Source organism: Taudactylus pleione, unplaced genomic scaffold (genome assembly GCF_031769625.1).
Source record: "Taudactylus pleione unplaced genomic scaffold, aTauple2 ptg001314l, whole genome shotgun sequence".
Taxonomy (NCBI): domain Eukaryota; kingdom Metazoa; phylum Chordata; class Amphibia; order Anura; family Myobatrachidae; genus Taudactylus; species Taudactylus pleione.
Genome location: NW_028285714.1, coordinates 11,225,189 through 11,251,210, shown reverse-complemented (window position 1 = coordinate 11,251,210; position 26,022 = coordinate 11,225,189). Strand labels below are relative to the sequence as shown.

General features: G+C 39.9%; 1 protein-coding gene and 1 pseudogene across 1 annotated transcript; both read left to right on the top strand.

The window, feature by feature from the left end:
* The first annotated feature begins 558 nt into the window (after positions 1-558).
* DYDC2 (DPY30 domain containing 2) lies at positions 559-8,836 on the top strand. Its single transcript, XM_088463060.1, has 5 exons — positions 559-634; positions 2,554-2,722; positions 3,847-3,966; positions 5,784-5,894; positions 8,040-8,836. The coding sequence occupies exons 2-5, from the start codon at positions 2,576-2,578 to the stop codon at positions 8,340-8,342; spliced, it is 681 nt and encodes a 226-aa protein (XP_088319186.1). The 5' UTR covers positions 559-634; positions 2,554-2,575; the 3' UTR covers positions 8,343-8,836.
* Positions 8,837-21,753: 12,917 nt separating this feature from the next.
* Positions 21,754-21,872, top strand: LOC148443248 (5S ribosomal RNA; annotated as a pseudogene).
* Positions 21,873-26,022: the final 4,150 nt, after the last annotated feature.

Genomic DNA, 26,022 nt, shown 5'->3' with positions numbered 1-26,022 from the left:
ACTAGTTAATTGATACGAAAGTTGTTTCTAAACAGGTGACGGATGGAAAGGGTCATGTTGGAGGGTCTGTTATCGTACCATGTACGGCCAGCTTTAGCGACAAATGCAATCTCTTAATTAAAGTGTAACAATGATGAGAAAAATATGCATAATAAAACTAATTTGTATATTGCAGCAGCTGTATTTTATGTTAACTAAACAAATATTCTTGTACTGCATGAATAATCCACAAGATGGCGGCATTTCACAAACTCAACAAAGATACGACACGGACACGGGAGGGAAGCACACTGGAAGCTTTGTCTCAAAGAATCGGTCTTCGAAAACATGGCTGCCAATGCCGAGCTCTCTAGGAACATTAAAAGCTAATTTCAGCTTGCTTCACATTGAAAACGAAACGTGACGGGACTCGCACTCCAACATTCGTGTTCTTATACTGATGTGTATTCTATTCGAACTTACTATAGACAAAATGGCAAGCCAAACTCAAAAATGTCCGCTAGTGTCATCATCATCTGTGCGCAGGGTACAGCTTCATCGTCACTTGTTTTCTCCCAATTGCTAGGAGACCAGAGACGCGTTTTGGATCTGTGAGATTGTGAGACTGCAGGAAAACCGGGCATTGCAAAAGCAAGTCAGTGATACGAATCTATCTATCTATCTATCTATCTATCTATCTATCTATCTATCTATCTATCTATCTATCTATCTATCTATCTATCTATCTTTCTATTCTACATGCAGTAGCAAGTACACGATGCTGACATACAGTTTATAGACCCTACACTATTCTTCTGCAAAAAGCCTAGATTAGTAGTTAGTGCATCTCCCTTTGCAATTTTGAAGAGACTGTGCAGGCAGAAAATGTTTCTAATATTTTAATAAGCTATATAATATATATCCTATAAAGAGAGCTTAGGGTGTTGTATGTTAGCAATTTGATAGAACACAGAACAGTCTGGAGTTAGCCAAATTCATGCATACATAGATTAAAATCAAGTAAGCTTTTCTGAAACCATTCTACTTGGAACTCCACTGGTCACAGTTCTGAAGTCCCGATATAGGACCATATTCAACTAGGTGCGAAAAGTCAATTTCTGCGGAAAAGTATCGCCGGTGACGTCATTTCGCCATGCGAAAACTTTTCCCCGTATTAAATTCCGGAGACTTTTCACCGGTGAGGAAACTCAATGGATCCGGCGAAAAAGTTTCGCCTATGAATAGGTGTCGAATAAAAGTGCAGTATTGGGGTTTTGGGGTGCAAACGTCCGCAAACCACACAGCACCCTTTGGACAGTCCCCCAAAGGTAAACTGCATCAAAAAAAGTTTAATAAATACACCCCAAAAAAAGCACTTTGGGGGATGAAAAATACATAAGTTGGGGGACAAACTTAAAAACTAGCGATAGACTCCAAGGGTGTCCCCAAGAATGCCCCGGGTGTTTTTAAGGTTGCAGGTGCTTGCGGAAGGTGGATTATTTTAAAAAAATGTAAAACTTCACTTCAGCAACTTTAGAATATGCTAGTACCTCCAAATTTTCATGCACCCCCAAATTTGCTGGGACTACTTATTTTCTTAAAAACAAACTAAATGCTATTCTTCACCACTTCTGCAAAGACGCTAATTAGCAGCTATTGAGAGGATTTAAGTACCCCAAATACCTTCATCAGGCCGATTCGGGGCTATCAATAGTGATCCCCAATGTCAGTGCATCTTTTGGGGGTGGGTAGTGGGGTCAGGCTGATTTCCCCAAATTTGACAGCAATTTTTGGCAAGTCCAAATTAGCCGTGTCCCGTTTTCGCCGATTTCTAATTGAATACGGGGATAAGCAGGGACGAGCGCGGTACTTTTTCGCATGGAAAACCAGCGATGTGGGCGAAAAGTCTGGTATGCGAAAAGTACAGGACTTTTCGCACCTAATTGAATTTGCCTCTAAGCAGGTATGAATTGGATGGTCTGAAACACCATGAAATAGAGACTGCTCTGGTGCATTACTCAAAACAACTCTTGACATAAAATGCTTTCACAATTAAAACAAAGACTTACCTGTAAATGAGAACCAAGGTGTGGGTCCTGTCGGCTCCTAATCTTAAATAAAAAAGTCCCTTTCTTATCCCAGTCCTAGCACGTGTTATACTTTAACTTTTCTTCTAATACATTTTAACAGGAAAATAACTATATTTAAAATTTCTAAGAGCCTTACCTCTATGGAGGGAATTTAAGTGTGTTGCATGCCAGCGGCCACTAGATGGTGCACATCGGAAGAAAATTCAATTGTTGCTCTATTCGGCTGGGCACAGCCGCTGGCACTGACATCTCTACTCGCAGACCCCGAGCCGCTGAGCAGAAATGACCGAAAAGTGACAGGTTTAAGCACTCAAATGGGACTTTTTGCTGGCTGCTAACTAGTGTATATACTGTAAATATGTGTGTGTAAGAATAAAAAAATTATATATAATCTCTTGCAGTTAGTTTGTAGATTGTTCACTTTAACGAATGAACATACGAACTCAGAGTTTCAATAATATCTCTATTAATCTCACTGAAACAGTTGGTGTATTTCCTGAAGAAGAATGGATTCTGAATATCTGAAGAGATGTCTAGGGAAGTGTCTGACAGAAGGACTGGCAGAAGTAGCAGAGAAAAGACCGATGGATCCTATTCAGTATCTTGCTCACTGGATATACAAATACAGAAACAATTTAGATGAATATGAAAAGGTGATGGTACCCACCTATTTAAAGTTCAATGGGATTGCAAATGCTGATCAGTAAGGAGGGACTTGAAAACAGGGGGGGGGGGATGGGCTGCACAACCTAATTACAACATTATCAGAGGTGTTACCATGCTGAGACCTGTAGCTCTATTGCAAAAAAAAGGGGGAAGCTGATGCACACTCTAAGTACTAAGAATAATACATAATACAACACTGTACAATACATTTATTCTAATACAGCACAGCTTTCTGTTTCTGATGAAATTTCATATTTAGACTATATGACAATATAAGACCTTAACTGTAAAATGCACCAGTCACCTACAGTTGGGACAACTATTTTATGTTCTAACCAATATTATTGTGATTGCTCAGCTTGAATGACTTCACTGAGGTGCTGGTTCCCAGTGAATAAGTTGGTTATATTAACCTTGGTATATTAGTTACTCTGCCTCCACTTGTGTGTCTTTGCCTCCACTTGTGTGTCTTTGCCTCCACTTGTGTGTCTTTGCCTCCACTTGTGTGTCTTTGCCTCCACTTGTGTGTCTTTGCCTCCACTTGTGTGTCTTTGCCTCCACTTGTGTGTCTTTGCCTCCACTTGTGTGTCTTTGCCTCCACTTGTGTGTCTTTGCCTCCACTTGTGTGTCTTTGCCTCCACTTGTGTGTCTTTGCCTCCACTTGTGTGTCTTTGCCTCCACTTGTGTGTCTTTGCCTCCACTTGTGTGTCTTTGCCTCCACTTGTGTGTCTTTGCCTCCACTTGTGTGTCTTTGCCTCCACTTGTGTGTCTTTGCCTCCACTTGTGTGTCTTTGCCTCCACTTGTGTGTCTTTGCCTCCACTTGTGTGTCTTTGCCTCCACTTGTGTGTCTTTGCAGATAATGTTTTGGAGAGTAGAGTCCTTTGCTTGGTACAATTGTTGGTTCTGGAAGGTACCTGGAAACGTGTATACCAATGGCAGTTTATCAAATTCTTTACTTCGTTACAATGATTACATGTTCTGTGTCTGCTGCCACTGTTCTTCAATTAAGTTGCTTATAATATACGTAATAAGACTTAAACCTTCATTTTAACAAGTTTAGTTCAGTTGTGCTGTTATTAATCTTGTTGATCATTTTTTTTATTATATTAGAAGCGACTGGAAAGAGAAGCGCTGGAAATAGAAAAGGAAGAGGCGCGGCAGGAGCTTGAGATGATTGAAAAATTGAAAGAAGAAGAAATGTTGATCCAAAAAAGAATTGAAGAACAACGGGTGAGAGCTGGCAAGGCTGATATATCCCACATCTTACACCACTACATTATATAGATATCACAAGTAGATTATCTGTAAAACATCCTCATGGTGTTCGAGAACTGTTACAAAAAAATATTCAAAGGAACTCTAAACCTGAAGCACTGGTTATTCCAATATGAAAATGTATGTGTACATATATATTTTGTTTACATATACATACATTATACATAGAAATAATATCTGTCTGGAGTTTGTATGTTCTCCCATGTTTGTGTGGGTCTCCTCTGGGTGCACTGGTAAGCTGCCATGCTCCAAAATCATGTTCGTGTTCATAGGATTAGCTGCCGACTAAAATGGACCCTAGTACTGTATGTATGCTTGTGTGTTCAATGGGGCAAAGACTAGCATGAATGACAAATATTGCCTGTAGAGAGCTACATCTATTGATAGAGATATAATTTTTCCTTTAGAAAGTGCTCTTACCTACCAAAATATTTCTTATTTGTTATAATGATACATCATAACTAAGAATCAATAATAAATAAGTAAATACAGTATAATCTTTGCAGTTACCACACTCATGATTGGGTGTGGTATAATATGTCGACTGCCATAATGTCGGCATCCGTTTTGTCGACATGAGAATGTCGACATAGTCATATGTCAACATTGACTGTTGACATTTATCATGTAGGCACTGATGAAATGTAAATATGTTAAAATGTCGACATATCATTCCTGTGGCCAAGCGGTGACTTACATGCTCATGAAGGCTGCAGCGGCTCCAGATCAGCTCGTGTGACCATCACTTCTGGTCATCCAGTGCTGCGGTAACTATTCCCTAATCCTAAACCCTACCCCTAACCCTCCCTCTAGTGCCTTATCTGGGCCATATATCTAAACGCTGATTCCTCTTTCTGCTGCTCCAATCTGCTGATCAGAGTTCTGATCCACTGATTAGCGATTTGTCGGGAGAATCGGCATAAGAAAACATGTTAATAATTCCCAACGAGCCGATTCCATTTTCGAGATAGAATTGAGATTGTCCAACATGTTGGATTTTCAAAATCCCCAGACCCAGGCGTCGACAGAACAGGGAATTGCCACAATAGCGGCTATATGTATGGGTCCAATAACCCTAACGTTTCCCCTCTGCAAACTAACCCTAACCTCGCCCTAGTGCCTAGCCCTGACCCTCCCAATCCCCTGCCTAAAACTAATTTCGACATTCTAAAAATGTCAACAACATAATGACTATATCCCCTCATGATTTTCAGCCAACACGTGATTTGATCTACAGTACAAATAAAACAGAGGGAGACTACAAATTAGTGTAGTGAATAATAATAATGCCATTTGGATATAAGTAGAATATGTGTGCTGTAGGCTGAATGATTGAGTGCTCATCTGGTTTGGTTATAGTTGGCCAATCATAGGGGTCAGGACAAATATTATATTATAGTTTAAGTGGATTCCACTAACAATTTGTTGGTGCCATTTTATATGAAATGAATAATAAACAATAGTCTTCCTTAAGTTACTTTATGTGAGTTAATGTGTTTTGCATCTTACTGTATTTTTGCTTTATATTGCTTGAAAATTGTTTATCTGTAGACACTGGTGATTTTTCTTATTAATGTTAGATTTTTATTTAATTTTCTATTTTATTTTGTAACTCACTGTATTTTACTTTTCTTTTTCCGCTAGCACTTTTATAATCCCTTTTAAATATTTTGAGACCTACCAGCAGCATTGTTATACTTACTTGAGTCTCATACTAACCTGAAGGCTTTAACTGTATAAGCTGTAACTAGTCAATTATATCTTCTTTTTAGAAGAAAATGTTAGAGGAGTCTCCACAAAAGACTATTGCAGAGCTTACAGAGAAGTTTGGTGCACCCCATCTACCTACCGTGGAAGAGACCGACGAAAGTCTCACAGCTGCTGTAAGTATTCTGGAAATTGTCATACAATTAGAAATTAACCTGCATTAAATATAAAAGACAAATACTAGGGTTGTAGCTAGTGGGCCCGAGAACAGTATTTTGAAGGATCCTACACATTGGTGAATATATCGCCGTATACATATATAAAATATCATATATGACTAACCTAATAAAATACCCTGAACTACATACATATTAGTTTTATTCCTAGTTACTGCTATTAACATTTTCAGAATGTCGAGGGGAATTAGGAAATATATTCATCTTAAATTACCTAAAAAGTATTTCATTGTTTCAAAATACATCTTCTCTAAAAGTTACTGTATGGAGAAAGGAGTATCATGGGTTCATAAGATTAACAGGAGTGCTATAGCAGTACATGGTGCGGAAAGGAAAATAAACCATGGCATATCTACTGATTGGTGAGGTCTGTAACAGCCTAACTAGCACTACAGCATGACTACCTAGTAATGTTCTGCTGTATGTTGTTCCTGGACTGCCTTCTGCTGGGAAAAGTCCTTGTGATGTTACTTTTCTTCTCAATTGTAAAAGTGCTTGGTACATAAAGCACACTACACACATTTTGAACTATCTGTGCTACAATAAAGTGTCAGTAACCACAGAAAACTATTCCTTGCATTATCTCTTCATGCTGGTGCACTGACATAGGGCCAGATTCAGAGCCATTCGCTAGATGCGATCGCTCGCTCCCAGTGTATGCAAATCCAGCGCACTCCCAGCAAGGCAGGCGATCGCTTGGCAAGGCATTAGCACGCCCATTTTGTCTTGGTGAACAATCATTTTGCGTAAGTAGACGCCCACCAGCCATTCATAAGATGCCCACTTGCGAACGTCATCTCCGTTAAGTGCTTGAAAACATTGGTACTTCGAGCACCATCGGATGTGCTCATAGCGCTCGAGGTTGACTATACCTGCCCGCAAGCACTGCGATCCGTTCAGTGTGAAAGACAACTAGGTGACGTATACAATGACGCTGCCTGTTAATTATGCACGCCTATGAAACAGCGTTGAAACACACAGGCACGCCTGTGTTTGTACCTCCCTCCCCCATTTCTAGTGGCCTGCCCCTTTTACCACCCACAAATGGCCTCTCCTGTCACTCATTCAACTGGGCTGTCTATGTTGAGCAAGCGAGTGATTACCGGTCTATCGCAGTGGTTCGCGCACGCACAATGTGATGCACAAGCATGCGCAGAACGCAAAAATCGGCCAGCAACGAGCGATCTCATTCTAGCGAACAGGTCTGAATCAGGTCCATAATCTTGTGCTCCATTAGTGCATAGTTCTGAAGTTTCCTCCCCGTTATACATAAAACAGGAGGTCTGTAAAAGTTTACATTAATATTTCCATTACATATGAGTTGTGGCAAGATGGTAATAAAGGATAACTGCACATAAAACTACATGCAGATGTAAATAACTAAATGTTCTCTGGCCTGCTTCATTTCATTTGCTGGATCCTGCATGGCCAATCGGAAGATATCGCATGTGATTAGGTGCCAATCGTGTAGTGTGTATGGCCAACGGACGACCAGACGATATGTCTATCTGATTTGGCCAATTTTGACTTCATATGTTGCCAGTGATTGTTGTAGTGTGTACGGGAGCAGCAATAAATTGTATACGATCAAACGATACAATATATCATTTGGTCGTATGCGATATTGGACAGTGCGTATCCTCAGTATCGTATGTTCTGGCCTCAAGGGAAATTGGATGTAAAATTAGTCCAATTACAAGCTGTTCAGGTGTGTACCCACCCTAAGGGTATATTTACTAAAGGATGATTTTAATAGATTGCAAATCAATATAAATAGATTTTGTAATTTTGGGGCTAAATCACACATTTACTAACAGACAATTTTTTTTTTGTTTGTTTTCAAATATTAGTATATGTGTGATTTAGCCCCAGAAACACAACATCGATTTAGATCGATTCGAAATCGATTACAATCAATAAAATTGAAATCGACCTTTAATACATTTGCCCCTAAGTCACCAAGAGTACTTAAAGGAGAGCTATCCTTTAGAACTACATGTTGAGCTGAGATTTGTCAAAGGCCTTTTTTGTGTTTTTTTGCAAACAAGATTAAAACTAAACTTCATTAATTCCAAATCTACTAAGGGTGGCAAACAGAAGGGCTTGGATATTCCTCCAGAGATTGAGGACTCAGATGAAGCACTTGACTTGGAATCTGTTGGGAAAAACACATTGAAGAATGAGGCAATGGACGTCCAAGAAAACTCTGATCCGGCTATTGGAGTCAAGGAGCACGCAGAGCTTTTGGAGGTTCCTAAAAGTGATGGCGTACAGTTAGAAGATGATGCCCTTTCCTTGAATACTGCCAAAACAAATACAGAGCAAAGTGAAGTAAAAGTGCTGGAGGACAATGAACCTAGCCCTGATGCAGGAGATCAAGAAGTGTGAACCTCTTGCATTAAGTTTGCACTAAACTGTGCCGAATAAATGGTTTAATGGTTCATTGATTATTTGCAAAACTTAACAAAGACACTAGGTGCAAATGGAAGGGAAGTCAGTGTACATCTCATTGTTCAGTTGGAGAGATATCAATCTGTATGAATTCTAATTGTGTACATTGAGGAGTGTGCACCAGTTTCCTTTACACTTCTCTTCACATAATTTAAACTGATTTAAGATTAAAATGAATAAAAATAACATGTACTATAAGGAACCATCACTGATGTCCTTGTCTGGTAGTGTGAATTGTGTTGTACTGGTGAAATCATTCCTTCCAACATAGGAAAATGTTAAATGCTATGATTACTATTTTATTGTTTTGAAAATTAGGATAGGTAGACTTTATTTTTACTCTTTATATATCTCCTGAAAAGATTATGATCCATGTATTAATATATAGTCATAGAAAATGAATAACTATATTTTCATTATTTGGTTACTATGTAATGAGGTTTCTGATCTGTTCAACTAAACAAAATATGTAAAAATGTATTCATCATATTAACAATAATTACAATTTCGAATGACTTTGTCTGATTTTGTATAACATTCAGGGGCAGATTTATTAGCCACCGTTTCCGTCCCCTGTGCTCACGGGATAATATTATGCACACATGGGATATTATCATGGAGAGTGCACACGATACTCGCACAATTCAATTAGTAATGTCAAGTGGTGAAAGCCGCACGCTAATGCTGCAATGTGTGACATATATGACGTACATAAGAGTGGGGAAGTCACCCTGAACTCCTCAAAAGGTGTCAAATAAAATAGCAGGACAGTGTAAAAGGTTGTTAGTTGCCATAAACTAATTATTGGAGGCAGGTAAATGGTGACAAAAGGTTGGTGTTTGAACTTTTATAAATGATGGAGAAATAATAGCCAGCAAGTGTATTTCAGGCAATAGAAGTGTTGTCATACATGTTGCATAACTGCTTTATGTGTGTTGATGGTATCGATGTTTACGCAGGAGAGCGACATTGGACGGATGAGATGGCAGCAGTGGGTGTCCCTATGCCGGCTGTGCTTTGGCAGGCATTAGCATATTTTCACTGCTGCGTGCCATGTGAAATCGTAGCTACGATAGCATTAGTGTCCTCTGCTAAATCAGGCACGAAAATCTGTGTTAACTCCCTTTGAGATATGCATTAATATAATGTGGATATCTAACTGAATGGCAAACAGTCGTGTCTGCAGACTTTTAAACCATGCTAAGCAATTTTCAGCCAGCTCGCAGATATGTATAATAGTTTTTTACATTTTCTTGTATCTCTCATGATATTGTTTTCACTGTTGTAATGCTCATTTGATTGCTGAATGCACAGTTTCTTTCTTTGCACAAGTGTAACTACTTGCCTTCCTAGCAGTGGCGTCACATGGGGGGTGCAAGCCGCACCCAGATGTCACCCGCGGAGGGGTGACACCAAGGTGCAGACTTCCCCCTCAGTGACACTAGCCAGGTATTGCACTGTATAATTACGTGCAGCACTCTGCTCCTGACACAGTGAGGGAGCCGACACTTCAGACAGGCTGGTTTCCGGAGGCAGCCCGAACCTCCAACACTCCAGGTGTGACAAAAAGGGGGTTTGGGACGTGAGGCCATGCCCCCTTCTGCAAGGCCACGCCCACTGCTTCCCGCCGCGAACTACAAACCCACCCACCACTACTCCCCACACCGGTTGTCTAATGATGTAGGGACGCCACTGCTGCCTAGTGCATTTCAAGGTGCACACTCAATTCCCTGTCTTTGGGTGTTCCTTCAAAAAATCACTGTATACTTTTGAGTTGCAGGATTGAAGATGCACCAGAAAAGGTGCATGGTGTAAAAGGTGATACGTCACTTCCACGTCCTGCATATTAACACCTTAGGAACAGGCACTGCATTCTTTAAACTTCTCCATTTCTCTCCTTAACTATTTCTCTGTTTATCCTCCTTTATGTTTCAAATTAATCAGGAGTCATTGGGCTCCTGCACTCCTACATATTTTGTATGTATTCTAGACCAACAGGATCTATATTGTGACGGGTTGGGTATGAGATCCCGGCTGTCGGGATGTCGCTGGTCAGAATACCAACAGCGGCATCCCGACAGTCAGAATCCCGACACCCATTAGGTTATAAGGTAAGACTAACAATCCCTCCCCGGTGCCTAACCCTAACCACCCCCCTAGTGCCTAAACCTAACCTCCCCCTCCCGGCACCCTAAACGTATCACTCCCTCCCCGATGCCTAAACCTAACCACTCTCCCTAGTGCCTAAACCTAACCCTCCCCCCTAATGCCTAACCCTAACCCCCACTCCAACCTTCTCCCTAACGCTCGATACTTACCTTCGAAATACTGCCGGTCAGGATTATGGTGCTGGGATCCCGACGCTGTCGGGATTTCTGCGCCGGTATTTCGGCTGTCGGCATCCCGCACGGCGGGATGCTGACTACATCCCTATTGTGACAACACAACACGGCATAATGCAGCATGGCACAGCACGCAGGAGTATATACAATATACGTTGTATTTTGCTACGTGTTTGTTTTTTTCAAGTGATATTTATTTAATAATGTAATCAATTATCACATCTTGGTAGGACTGTCTAACATCAATATCAAATCTCAGATGGATTTGGTTTGTAATCATCATTAGAAATATAAAAGAGAATTTTTTTTCAGATTTTCCTCATTTGATAAACTACAAACTTGGATATAAATTCAACTCTCAAACAAGATTACACTTTGATTTTTTGCACATCCTTTGTGTTACTGTGGCATTTACAGTTCAGGGATGTGCAACTAAATTACAGTAACTGCAAAGCTCCCAAGGAATAGAGTTAAAACTATTAGTAAGAGTATCTCTTCTAGGTACCCCTGGTGCAAAGATATGTTCTGGTGATTATGATAATCGGCAAAGTCCCTACCAAATTTTTCACTGGGCATCCACTATACAATTTTCTGTCCGATATCTGGCTGGTTGAAATGAAAACCTGGTAATGTATGGGAGCAAATGACAATCGTCCATTTGCTCACAAACACTGGAAAATATACAAAAATGGTTGTTCAGACAAATTGGTTAAAAACACACAAATGTAACCGATTTGAACAATTTTTTTTTGTCCTTTTTTTACAGTGTTTAAAACTATATGATCGACTGTCAGTTGCTCCCATACATTACCAGGTTTTCATTCCAACCAGCCAGATTGGACAGATATCAGAGCGATAATTGCATAGTGGATGCCCAGCTTAAGAGAAACACCAGGACTTATAGACCGGTCTGACTACAGGTAATGCAGGGGGGAAACACTGTCTCCCTCCCCACTGCCGCAAAAGCACAATCAGCATCAGACTATGACAAGCTGGGCTGTTTCCACTGTAACAGGAAAAACAGCAGAATGAGGTTTTCCTGGTGTTCCTGTAGGAACACTGGGCCTGATTCATTAAGGAACGCTATTGCGAACGCAGCTCAGTAATTGCACACAGATCTGCTGCAAAAATATGCCACTGATTGCTATCGCATGCCGTTGCACTGCCAGCATAGAGACGCCAACTGCCTCCCACTACCCGCTATTTCACATCCGTAATACCTTTCAAACCTCCATAAACATCGGTAACATGGAGTACCACTGGCCTCTTACGCAGAATTACAGCAGCCCTGACCTTACTTAGAAATTGCTAACCTTGTTGCATGCAGTGGGCTCTCAAGCTGCGAATGCCATCGCACTGGCTAATTTATGCACACCCACGCAACAGCGTTCAAATGGACAGACGCGCCTGCGTTTCTCCGACCACCCCTCCGTCACCACCCCTCAAATGCTCACTGTCTGTCAATCACTCAACGATGGCTCTGCGTGGTCTGCTTGAACACAGGGCAGCCTACACGCACTGCGATGCATGTGCAGTACGCAACATTCGGCCAACTGTGAGTGCTGTTGCAGTTGCAATCAATGAATAAGGCCCTCAGTCTTGGGTCCTGTGGGACACAGCCACAGGCAGTCCAGCACACAGCTAACTCCCCCCTAGAGTTTGCCAAGTAAAAATATACCCAACCAACTTTCTCCGGAAAGTCAGACTCATGACCGAGGCTTCTCCAACACCCATGGGTCATACATTTTTGGGTAGTAATATAAATAAGTGAAAAAACTGCATTTTCTTAAATCATGTAAGTTTTTATTCAGACACAACAGAAAAGAAAATATACATATAAACATACCAACAAAAAAGACATCATAAAATATAAAAGTATACAGTCAGAGGGATAGCATGAATAAGCCAAGCCTGAGATCAGTACAGGATCATATTATCTGTCCAGCGCATGGAGGTAAAAAGTAACAAACAAACACAAAAAGGAAAGTTAAAACGAAGCATAAGTAAGAAAAATATTTTTTGCAAAGAAAAAATGATAGGTTGCAAGGGGGGGATCACCAACAGGTCAACGAAGGCCCAGCGGTCCTAAAATTTATGATATTTAGGAAGAGCCTTACGGCTAGTATAGACATATCTTTCATGGTCAGTTGTATCTTTAACCAGTGCTAGCCATTTGTGTATATCTGGATGGTATGGGGCCCATAAGGAGCAAGCAATAATTACTTTAGCAAAGGGAGATAGGCCTAGGACATAACAATAAATGGTAACATTAAACAATTCTTAAAAATCTAAAGTGAATAAACAACCATTAGCCTCTGGTGGTGGTAGTGATGTAGACTGAATATTCAATCATACTAGTTTGCAAAAATCATTGACCGTAGGGCAGTCCCATAATAAGAAAAAACTATCTTAGTAAGTGCCAGTACAAATTCCAATACAACCTGACATTCATAAAAATATAATGTATAAAAGGGCTGATGCAGAGTGAGTAATGTGCCAGTTCCCCAGGAATATCTTGCTTTGTGATTGGTTAGAGAGTGAATGCGAGCACTATGCGTCAGTACAGTCCTGCACAGGTATGACACGCCCGCCTGCATCTGAAAAGGTAGCACAGAGGAAAGAAAGGTCATTCTAACATAGGTCGAGCACACTAAATGTGTGTTTACGCAAATGCAGCTTATGCAGAAACGTGCATTTATGCTTCTTATGAGATGTACATCTTACACTTACTATAGGGCAGAGGCATGTACAGCTCTGCGAGTAGCAAAAATATACAATTTTTCTGTACTTTTTTCTTTTATTTAAGTACATGAATATGTCCATTTTACCAACAATGCTGCATCAGCCCCAGAGTGTCCAGCATTCTGTGATCAAATAAAATAAATTTACAAAAATAAATAGTTCCATGTGCCTAGCGCTTATTGTTTACAAAGTTCCCCAAATTTGTTCTGTTGTTAACCAACGCTTTAGAATTTGTTAATGGAGACAGAGGGATATATTTATTAAAGGGCAACAATTTCTAAATAGATAGGCGTTCTCCCTAATTAACAAGACTCCTCTTTCTGCAGTAGCTCTATCCTATTGAACATGGACAAAAGCAGTACAAGTACCAGCCGCTATTGCCACTTCAGAATAATGATAGCAGGGAACCCCATTGGGTGAATGGTGCGCGGTGCACATAGGCCCCTGGGTCCAGGGAGGCGCACACCAGACCACACCCCCTGCACCCATATAATTATACTTACATCTCCGTAGTTCTAATTTCCACAACGGCCAGCGCTGCAGATAGAATTCACAGGAAAAATAGGCAGTAGAGAAGTCTATGGGAACTTAGCCCCAGCACCAAAGTCTACTGCGAGAGGAGGGTACTCGTATGGAGCCTGCACACGGGCTCACTCCTCTTCTTCTAACCACCCCTGGGGACCCCTATTTTATTATTAAACTAAAATATTTTTCCCTTAGAAATGTGCTAAAATTACTGGGGGATTGCAAAGTCAGCACTGCCAGAGCATTGGTGGATCCAGGGGGAAGGGAGGGGGGTATTGGAGCGATCGTGTCTCCCCCCCCAGTCCCCCTGTGCTCAGCTTGTGCTGTGGTCGGAGCCTGTGTATTGCGCTCCTAGTTCGGAGAGAGGCTGTCATCGAGGAGCCAAGGAAGGAGAGAGCACTGCTGGCTCCCCGCACCCTGCTGGTGCTACAAGACTGACCGGAGACTGTTATCCCTGCACAGTGGCGCTATCTGTGCGCTACTGACACTGTACAGGGAGACGTTACAGACTCCGTCCTACACCGCTGCTACTGGGGATGGCTCCTGCTGCTCTCGGGCAGAGGAAGAGAAGGATGGTTTCTGCTCTCGGAAAGGAAGGGGAGTTGCAGGGAGATGGCTGGGGGAGGGGGGAGCAGGGAGATGGCTGCTGGTGATAAAACTGTGTATTCCCACATAGTGAATATATATACATTGTAATAATCAATGTAGCCACAAAAAAAACTGTAAAGGGGAGGCGTTAGGACCAGAAAGGGGAGGTGCCAATACAGGAAAGAGGAGGAATCATAATCATTAAATCGCCCCCCGCCCCTAAAGGAACAGTCTAGATCCGCCCCTTTGTCAGACAGTTCTATGAAATGTTTCTTAATAAATTGCACGACAACTGGCTTTCTATTGCCATAGATGCATTAATTGCACCTTAATTCAAATATGTCATGAATGTAAATCCATATAATACTTGAAGACTGTGAAGTAAGGGCCTGATTCAGAGCCGCTCGTAAGCGGCCGCTCGTTCGCACTGAGCGATGTTCGCCCAACTGCGCATGCGTACAGATTTTAATACGCATGCGCGAACCAGTCAGTGCGGCCGAACATCGTTTGTTCGCAAAATAGCAAATGTCTGCTATTTTGAGTGACATGAGGAGGCGTATGTGGGTGGTAACAGGAGAAGGTGCTTGAAAACGGGGAGTGGAGATCCGAATGCAGGCGTGCTTAAAGGTCAAAACGGGCGCCTAAGGCCCTCATTCAGAGCCGCTCGCTATTTGCGGTAGTTCGTTTAAAAAAAAGGGTGGCTATTCAAATGAACCGTTCGCACTTTGCGGTCTGTTCACGCCTCTAAGTCTGAACGAGCGAGCAAAACTTGTGGTCGAAATTTTGAAAAATACGCCCCCTGGCCGCTCGCATCATACGTCATGTCCGCTATTTATTAGATTAATCGAGTACATCGAACAGCGTATGAACTGCTCGCTATTCTTGTGGTTGGTTTTTTAAACCGCTATTTTGCGAGTAGTTCTGACTTAAAAAAAAACAAGTGACGTGGTCGCTGACGCTGCTGTATTAATTATGCACACCCATAAAACGCCAGTTTTGACCTTTAAGCACGCCTGCGTTCGGATCTCCACTCCCCGTTTTCAAGCACCTTCCCCTGTTACCACCCACAAACGCCTCCTCCTGTCACTCAAAATAGCAGACATTCGCTGTTTTGCGAACAAACGATGTTCGGCCACACTGACTGGTTCGCGCATGCGTATTAAAATCCGTAAGCATGCGCAGTTGGGCGAACATCGCTCAGTGCCAACGAGCGGCCGCTTACGAGCGGCTCTGAATCAGGCCCTAAGTCAACAAGCACTATGTAATTGTAATTTAGCAGCTTGATTCAATTAAGTAATATGATAAACCACTTGGGTATATGGAGATGAAAGTCACCTTTGTGAATTAATTGAAGTCTTTAAAAATTATATTGTAATCATTCATGATGTTTTGGAATGGTAATTACATTTACCAACAAGTAGCCAGCAATATCAATCTGTCACATAAATAGGGTACTGATGCAACCCATATTGGTTCAGAGAAGTACTAGTGGCAGGAGCTCTGGGATGACCCTTAGAAAGCAGTTACTATTAAACTAGGATGTATTAATGCTGTTAATTATAGTACAAATGGTTAGCAGAGAATGATTTTGGCAAGCAGGATACTATTAGCTGAAGAGTATACAGTAGAATAAGTACGAAGTGTGGTCTAATATTGTTCTGGGTCTCATACACTTATGAGCAACAGTTTTAAGGGGTAGACAAAAGTGTAATTTAAAATAGTTCCACTGGTCTGATACACAATGCAGGCAAACAGACTTGGGGACAGTCAAAGAAAATAAATGGCATCCAAGTCAGTACACAGGAAATTTCAGGAGATGGTTAAAGATCATCAGTTAGACTAGATAATCTCCTAGCACTGAGTGCTAGGCCTGGACATCTTTTATAACCAACAGAGGCTGGGACCAAGTTTAGAAAAGACTGCCAGCAACCTTGCACATCAGTGGGAAATCAACAGCATGAATATGCAAACTAGACCAAACTTCCTAACACCACCCAAGAGAACTATGTCATAACCATATTAAGTAAATTCTGAAGCAATTCAAACAACTCTAAAAAACTGAATTAGATGGAAGTTACACCAATTTATAATGGCAGTTATTATTAGCTTACATCAAATCAGAATCAGCCCTTTTATGTTTAGATGCAGGCTACAAAATCGCACATAACTCTAAATGAGGCCCCACACAGTTTAATATTCCATTATCCTTGATGCTTTTCTCTGCTGTTTTTGCTATTTAATACTTTGTTTAATCTTTTGTTTTTTTATACCCTTTTGTTTTTCCTTTTCATACCATATAAGTACTCTCTGCTTAAATTGCAACAATTCTCAGTTGCAAGTTCTTGAAACAAGTAATCACCAAACAATGACCTGCACTACAATGCACTATATAAAAAATATAAAGAGTATATTTATAATATATTTAATATACCTCGAACATTAACTATATACAAATAAATAATATAACTGTAAAATATGCATGCATAAAAATAATTCACAGGAGATATAGGGCCTGATTCAGAGCCGGACGCTCTGACCAGAGCGCTCGCTCTGAATCAGGGCCGGCCTACCTAAAATTGGAGCGGCCTCTTGGACGCTTCCATAGCTGTGGGTTACCCCCCACAGCTTATGCGAGCGTCCATGATGATGGTCGCGATGGTCAAGACCATCGGGCTTGCGATGAGACCCTTGCGGTAGGGTCTCGTTGCCGCAAGCCCTGGAGTGATTTTGGCTCTATCAGAGCCAAAATCACTCCCACTGACATCACTAGTGATGTCAGTGGGGCCGAACCCAGACGGAAGGCGTTCCCTCCGTCGTGTGCATGTGCACTTGGGCACCATCGACCCGCTTGCGAGCATACAGCGCTCGCGAGCGGGTCTGAATGAGACCCATAGTGCATTGTAGCGCAGGTCATTGTTTGGGGTTTACTTGTACTCTAGAGATTCCTTTGACCTCATATTCGCTGCAGCTGTTCTTCGCTATATCTATTTAGATTGTGAATTGTAACATTTTATTGTGCCAAAGGCATTGTTTTTTTTTTCTTTTTGAGTTCATGAAACAGACTAGTCATAATTTGTAATTTTGTGTATGTGTGTGTGAATGTGTATGTGTGTGTGTATGTATTTATTAATTTCAAGTGCAGTGTTAATCTGATTATAACTCAAAACATATAGGAGAGTGTACTCCATGCTAAATAATAAATAAAGTATACCAATTTATAGGTAACAAAAGTGCTAGTGCAAAATTAAATATGATTAAAATGTTGACAAATTATTAATAAAAAACACATAAAAAATGAATGAATGAATGTGACCATATAAAAATAATGACTGGCAGTAAAAAATAAATAAGTAAAAACAAAGTAGAGGTAAGTTGATGTTTAAGCAGCTTATCTGGTTAGAAGAGAGAGGTAATTCTCCACAGTGCATGAGGCAACCAACAGTCCCAATGCGTTTCGTCTCTATGACTTCATCAAGGGGATAATGTACCAGTGTGGTGATCCTGTATTTATACCACGCTATGAGTTCAATAAGGGTCAGGTGTTCACCTTACTTCCTGTATCTTAGGGAGATCTCAAAGCAAAGTAATTTTGTAATCCAACAATTCATCAGCTAGAATGTTATGTATTGAAATGTTTCCCTTAAAAATACTATTTTTGTAAGTTGTCAAACGGCAATCTTACACGGTCCACTTCCGCCCTTTTCAACCTGGCTTCCGCCCTCACTTGTAGCGCGTCATATCCGTTCCTGGCAGCTGTATTAGTCCAGGGCGCGCGCTCTCAGTCACTTCCGCATTGTCCTTTGTGTTTGGAGCTAACCATGGGACTTCCGCCAACCGCTTGTTGACGTGTTCGGAGCTTGGCCGCGTCACTTCCGCCAACCCTTCTATCACTCTTCTCCAGAACGCGGCGTATCACTTCCGCCCTCACTCTATAGACACGTGATGCTCTTCCGCCCCATTGTCTTCTTAGGACTTAGTATTTCCGCCCTTCTTTTCTGTATAGTGAGGATGACTTCTGCCCATATGTAAATAATGAATAGATTGTATCTTCAGTATTCTCTGAAACTAGAATAATAGAGGATAAATATTCCAGTTGGAGAAGATGCATTATTTTAATGTTAGATATATAAGTTAATTCACTAAATACTTAGTCAGGGTATATCATTCTCTCTGAACATATATATGTTAGAATGGCAAATACATAGTGAAAATGTGGTATTTATTAGAATGATCCATATATTGTAAAATATATCTATTTATGTACACGTTCAAAGATGTGGTTGTTTTTTCTTATAAGGAACTATAATAGATGTCATTTTATAATTGGGTGAACTGGGAGAGGATTTCTCTGAAAGTTCTACAAAGAGGAGCATGAATTCAGGGGTATAATTAATAATTGAAGGTTCTTAAAATATGGAGATTCTTCTTCAAATCTTTCTTTTTCTTGCTACTTCCTTCAAAGGAGGTTCCAAAAAGTCTTGAGGTTCCTTGAGTCTTCATATTAATCAGGATCAGAACCCACTTCTCTTCCTGCAGTTGGGTAGGTGTAGTTGTAAAAAGTTCATAAAGTTCTGTTACTATTATTTACTCCTAAGCCTTGTAGCTTTCATTTGTGAATATGCTATGATTCCCTTTTTAGGCATTGTCATTCTCTAGCCTGGTTATATTTCAAACCGCTGGCTAAGTTTGCAGCACCAGGTATTCTCAAGATGTTGCCTTACTTAGTACTAACCTGGCCCAATCATGCTTTGCTTCCAAGATCGGATGAGATTGGGCTCACACATTGTATGGCAGCAAATAAATATTGTCAATGGTCCATAATGCCAAATATTCTACCAAACCTGGACTTCCCTCAGAAGATAAACCTTCAGGGTACTGTTCAGGCCCATCCATAACCTGGTGGTATATTAGTAGATAGGAATTGAACATATCACAAAAAAGGAGCAATTTCATAGTACTCATTGAAGCCTTTAGGTGCCAACGTATCCAGTTCAAATAGCCAAAATATTTCTCTTCTCGATAACAGATTACCCAAATCTCCACCTCTTTCTCCCAGGGTTACGTGTTCTATTGCCTTGAAGGTGATGCATTCGGGATCTGAGTTGTGCTTTGTCGAAAAATGCTTGGAGACTGCATGTCCTTCAACCTTATTTCTAATATTCCTAATATGCTCCTGAATTCAAATTTTGAGTGGTCTCTTAGTTTTACCTATATATTTAAGTCCACATGTACATTCCAACAAGTAGATCACTGATGTAGAATTGCAAATTATAAAGTTCTTTATAGTGTATTCCTTAGATCTGTCCGAGTTCGTAAATGTTTTTCTCTTGGGGTGAAGAAACTTACAAATATTACAATGTCCACACTTATAGCTTCCATTACATTTCAGAGTGTTCATAGTTGATCTTTCTTTTCCTTTATCCCTTAGCATACTTGGTGCTGGTAAGTCTTTTAAATTCCTTGATTTTCTATATATGATCTGTGGTTTTGTCAGTAAGATCTTTTGAAGTAATGGGTCCATCAGAAGAATACTCCAATTTTTGTTGAGAGATTTTTTGATTCGATTCTCGTGTCCATTATATGTAGTGACAAATGGTATCATCTCTTCCTTTTGCGGTTTTTCGGTCTTATATTGTAGTAGATTCTTCCTTTCTATATTTTTCATTTTCTGCATAGCTGTCTTAATAATTGCTTCAGGATACTCCTTTTCTCTAAACCTGGTAGCGTAAATTTCCAGTTGTTCATTACAGACATTGACATCTTTGCAATTACGTTTTATTCTATAGAACTGGGAATATGGGATGTTGTTCTTCCATTTGTCCAGGTGACAGCTTTTATAATGCAGGTAACTGTTTGCATCTACTCCTTTTATAAAAAAATTTGTGCAAATTTGGCCACCTCCTGCTGTTAGAATCAAATCCAAAAACTCAATACTCGAAATATTAAAATTGGCCGTAAATGTAAGATTCATATTGTTATTTGAAATGAAAATTAAAAAATCATTAAAACATTTTTCTGACCCTTCCCATATGATTAAAATTTCATCAATATATCTCTTATAAAAAATGATATTGTCTTTAAAAGGATTATTGCTATATACATAATTATTTTCCCAACATCCCATGAACAAATTCGCAAAACTGGGGGCAAAAGTTGTACCCATTGCGGTTCCACAAATTTGACGATAAAATTGATTTAAAAATTTAGAATAATTATGAGTAAGTATAAAAGACATAAGATCACATAAAAACTCTGTGTGGAACTTCAATTTCATCATCCAATTCTAAAAACATTCTTGATGCGTTCATACCTTTTGAATGCTCAATACATGTATATAACGATTGTACGTCAATAGTTATCCAATTATAAGTTGATCTCCATGGTATATTTTCGATTTGCTGTAATACACTCATAGTATCCTTTAAATAGGATTCAAGTTTAATAACATATTTTTGTAAAAAGATATCAACATATTTGGAGAGATTAGATGTAAGGGAGTCATTACCTGCTATTATGGGTCTCCCTGGAGGTTACGTAAGTGACTTATGTATTTTTGGTAAAAAATAAAAAATCAGGGTTGTGGGGTTTGATTTCATTAAAAATTGGAATTCTTCTTTAGTTAAGATATTCCTTTGTAAACCAAAAAGTAAAATGGTTCTCAGTTCTTCTGTATATTCTTCCACTGGATCTTTGATCAATTTTTTCATAAGAAGTTTGATCATCAAGTAATCTATGTGCTTCTTTAAGGTAATAAACATGGTCCATGATAACCAAACCCCCCTTTATCAGCTGGTTTTAGAACTATCTCACGGTTTTCTTTTACATTGTTTAGTGCTTCCTTTTCTCTATTACTTAAATTTAGTTTTTTTATAGGTGCATAATTCGTCTCATTGCTGCAAAGATCTTTCTTTACCATTTCATAGAAAACGTTTATGTGAGTCCCTTTTGATTCCAGCGGGTAATATGTAGATTTACCTCTAAAACCGGATTTTGAGTTAGGGGCAGTATAGTTCTTTAGAGGTGCTGATTCTTTTCTTAAAAAGTGTCGTTTGAGTGTGAGATTTCTCACACATTTATTTAAATCAATAAAAGTATTGAGGGAAGTCCAGGTTTGGTAGAATATTTGGCATTATGGACCATTGACAATATTTATTTGCTGCCATACCATCATGTGTGAGCCCAATCTCGTCCGATCTTGGAAGCAAAGCATGATTGGGCCAGGTTAGTACTAAGTAAGGCAACCTCTTGAGAATACCTGGTGCTGCAAATTTAGCCAGCGGTTTGAAATATAACCAGGCTAGAGAATGACAATGTCTAAAAAGGGAATCATGGCATATTCACAATTGAAAGCCACAAGGCTTAGGAGTAAATAATAGTACCAGAACTTTTTACAACTACACCTACCCAAATGCAGGAAGAGAAGTGGGTTCTGAGCCTGATTAATATGAAGACTCAAGGAACCTCAAGACTTTTTGGAACCTCCTTTGAAGGAAGTAGCAAGAAAAAGAAAGATTTGAAGAAGAATCTCCATATTTTAAGAACCTTCAATTATTAATTATACCCCTGAATTCATGCTCCTCTTTGTAGAACTTTCAGAGAAATCCTCTCCCAGTTCACCCAATTATAAAATGACATCTATTATAGTTCCTTATAAGAAAAAACAACAACATCTTTGAACGTGTACATAAATAGATATATTTTACAATATATGGATCATTCTAATAAATACCAAATTTTCACTATGTAGTTGCCATTCTAACATATATATGTTCAGAGAGAATGATATACCCTGACTAAGTATTTAGTGAATTAACTTATATATCTAACATTAAAATAATGCATCTTCTCCAACTGGAATATTTATCTCTATTATTCTAGTTTCAGAGAATACTGAAGATACAATCTATTCATTATTTACATATGGGCGGAAGTCATCCTCACTATACAGAAAAGAAGGGTGGAAATACTAAGTCCTAAGAAGACAATGGGGCGGAAGAGCATCACGTGTCTATAGAGTGAGGGCGGAAGTGATACGCCGCGTTCTGGAGCCGAGTGATAGAAGGGTTGGCGGAAGTGACGTGGCCAAGCTCCGAACACATCAACAAGCGGTTGGCAGAAGTCCCGTGGTTAGCTCCAAACACGAGGGACAATGCGGAAGTGACCGGGAGCGCGCGCCCTGGACTAATATAGCTGCCGGGAACGGATATGACGCACTACAAGTGAGGGCGGAAGCCAGGTTGAAAAGGGCGGAAGTGGGCCATGTAAGATTGCCGTTTGACAACTTGCAAAAATAGTATTTTTATGGGAAACATTTCAATACATAACATTCTAGCTGATGAATTGTTGGATTACAAAATTACTTTGTTTTGAGATCTCCCTAAGATACAGGAAGTAAGGTGAACACCTGACCCCTATTGAACTCATAGTGTGGTATAAATACAGGATCACCACACAGGTACATTATCCCCTTGATGAAGTCATAGAGACGAAACGCGTTGGCCTGTTGGTTGCCTCATGCACTGTGGAGAATTACCTCTCTCTTCTAACCAGATAAGCTGCTTAAACATCAACTTACCTCTACTTTGTTTTTACTTATTTATTTTTTACTGCCAGTCATTATTTTTATATGGTCACATTCATTCATTTTTTATGTGTTTTTTATTAATAAATTGTAAAAATTTTAATCATATTTAATTTTGCACTAGCACTTTTGTTACCTATAAATTGGTATACTTTATTTATTATTTAGCCTGGAGTACACTCTCCTATATGTTTTGAGTTATAATCAGATTAACACTGCACTTGAAATTAATAACTCATTTGAGTTATATTGTATCATTTACCATTTATAGTTAAACACATATAGCAAACTAGTCGCCTGATTGTCAATTCACTTTTTTCACTGTCTTTAATATACTCACACTGGTATTACACTATTGAATCAGAGCTGACGCCGGCCCAGTTGCTATAAACTATATTTTATATACACTATACTTGGTTCACTCAGTAAGATATACAGGTAGTGGCGCTGTACCCGTCCATTTCTTGGTATATATATATATATATATATATATATATATTCAGCAGGACGGGTCAGTTTTGGGAATGCATATTGATTAAAATTCAAAACACATCTCAAAAAAACATCTGTTAAAAATTATCACAATAGCTGTGATGTATTGATTACTTATTAAAATGACATAATATAACAATAATGCATCAAAAGGTGAATTGGCAATATCAGGGAATAATCTAAATTAAAGTGTGTGGTCCCGCAAATTAAGGTGCCTGTTATTACCTTAAAAGCGAACAGTGGTATATCAATTGACAGTTCCAGATATGTATATAAGGTAATAAACTGTCAAACTGTGATTAATAAATGTTGATATGCTTGATATAAGCTTATTAGCAATAATCTCAATATTTACATTTACAAAAGTAAACCATGGGGTATATTTACTAAAGTGTTGTAAATATATAAAATTAATGTAGGACTTGTTATTTGCATATTTGTAAAGTTTTTACAAAATAGTTATAAAAGCAGATGGTGCTATAATGCACAAATAGACATGTTGGGAAATCTCAGTTATTTGTCACTTCTTCCTCTTCATTTGAGAGATTAATATAACTTTTGTCCTTTTTGTGAATTTCAGGTCCATATAGATTGATGGTTCAATATACAAGTCTCCTAGCATTTGACGAGGCACAGAGCACTGTACGATGTGTAGTCAGTAAGGGCATATGTACTGTATGTTAACAGCATCAAAATGTTTAAGATTACAGCAAAGTGATTGCTCCTCTTGTCAAACCCATGCAGGAAGACTCTACCCACTCATTAAAAATGAATAAAGTTATGTTTATTCTTGTATTCCATAGTTAATTAAATTTAACTTTGCTTTATTTTAAAATCTAAACTTATACATTTGAATGATAATATTATATATAGCACTTTTCTCCAATAGGACTCAAGGCACTTTACAGCTACAATAAACATAATACATAGGTTTAGATTTGCATAAACTACAGAAGCCATGAATATAATACAAGGGTGAAGCAGCCATTTTGAGTAATCAGTTTTAAGGATAATTCATCCTACCCACGAAGGAACCAGATGAGACATCTAATTTAGGTGCACTATTTAGGATTACATTGGGCAGTTTGGGCAATGCCTGGACTGAGATGACACAAAATGGGGGAGATAAAGTACTAGATAACATACATAATCCTTGTAAAATCCTCAGAACCATGGATTGTTTATCCTACACAAGAGAACACCAGTCAGAGGCAGATTTAGACCTCATGGGGCCCAAAGAAAGACCGATTTGGGCCCCCCCCCCTTACTCAAACAGTCCATAACACTATATTTTCATTCCTAATTTATTCCCCTTACATTATTTGTCATTTTTTTCTCCTGGTGTTCAACTTTTTAAAACTTAAACAATTACTGACATTACAAGAATTAAAAAGGAACATAAAAACAGAGGGTCTCATTCAGACCCGCTTGCGAGCGCTGTACGCTCGCAAGCGGGTCGATGTTACCCAAATGCGCATGCGCACGACGGAGGCACCTCCGTCGTGCGCATGTGCGAGAACTAAATAATAGGGGGTAGCCGGCGTCATGGGTCTCGCACCACAGGGGGCGTGCTGTCGATGGTGAGTGACAGCACGCCCCCTTTGGTGGGCGTGCCGGGGGCGTGGCTACCGTCTGGGTCCGGCCCCACTGACATCACTAGTGATGTCAGTGGGAGTGTTTTTGGCTTTGATAGAGCCAAAAGCACTCCGGGCTTGTGGCAGACGAGACCCTACCACAAGGGTCTCGTTGCAAGCCCGATGGTCACGATGGTCATCTTTTTGGCCGCTCGCATAAGCTGTGGGTGGTCACCCACAGCTATGCGAGCGGCCAGGAGGCCGCTCCAGTGTTAGGTAGGCCGACCCTGATTCAGAGCGAGCGCTCTGGTCAGAGCGTCCGGCTCTGAATCAGGCCCAGAGTGTAAATACCATATCATTTATTAAAACTGTAGGTCACACACAAAGAAAAGGGAAGGCATTTTCCCAATTGACCAAGCCATTGTGAAGTATTAGGTAGTGTCCACTGTAGAATTTTTTTAGGGCTGGGTGCTGAACACAGATGAGGATACATCTGTGCCCACCAAAGCAGAGCCGTAATTACACATTTTGGTGCATAATGAGCATTGGTGACCCTATCCATAATTGAAGCAGGGAGAGCACGCACCAAAAAAAACAGGTGTAGTCTCGCTGGGAAGGGATCTGACCACACAATAGTACCCTAATTCAAATGATGCCACACTAGTGCCCCTTATAGTGCCCATACATGGTGTGATTTGCATACAATGCGATCTCGTATGCAATCACCCTTGAACTCTCTCCGGCAGCTGAAGTGAACGATGTGCAGCAAAAGC

Excerpts from the sequence above, each read along its gene's own strand:
- DYDC2 (XM_088463060.1), top strand. The coding sequence starts at position 2,576 with ATGGATTCTGAATATCTGAAGAGATGTCTAGGGAAGTGTCTGACAGAA. Across the intron at positions 2,723-3,846 it reads ATTTAGATGAATATGAAAAG|AAGCGACTGGAAAGAGAAGC; the intron begins GTGATGGTACCC and ends TTATTATATTAG. Across the intron at positions 5,895-8,039 it reads ACGAAAGTCTCACAGCTGCT|GGTGGCAAACAGAAGGGCTT; the intron begins GTAAGTATTCTG and ends AAATCTACTAAG.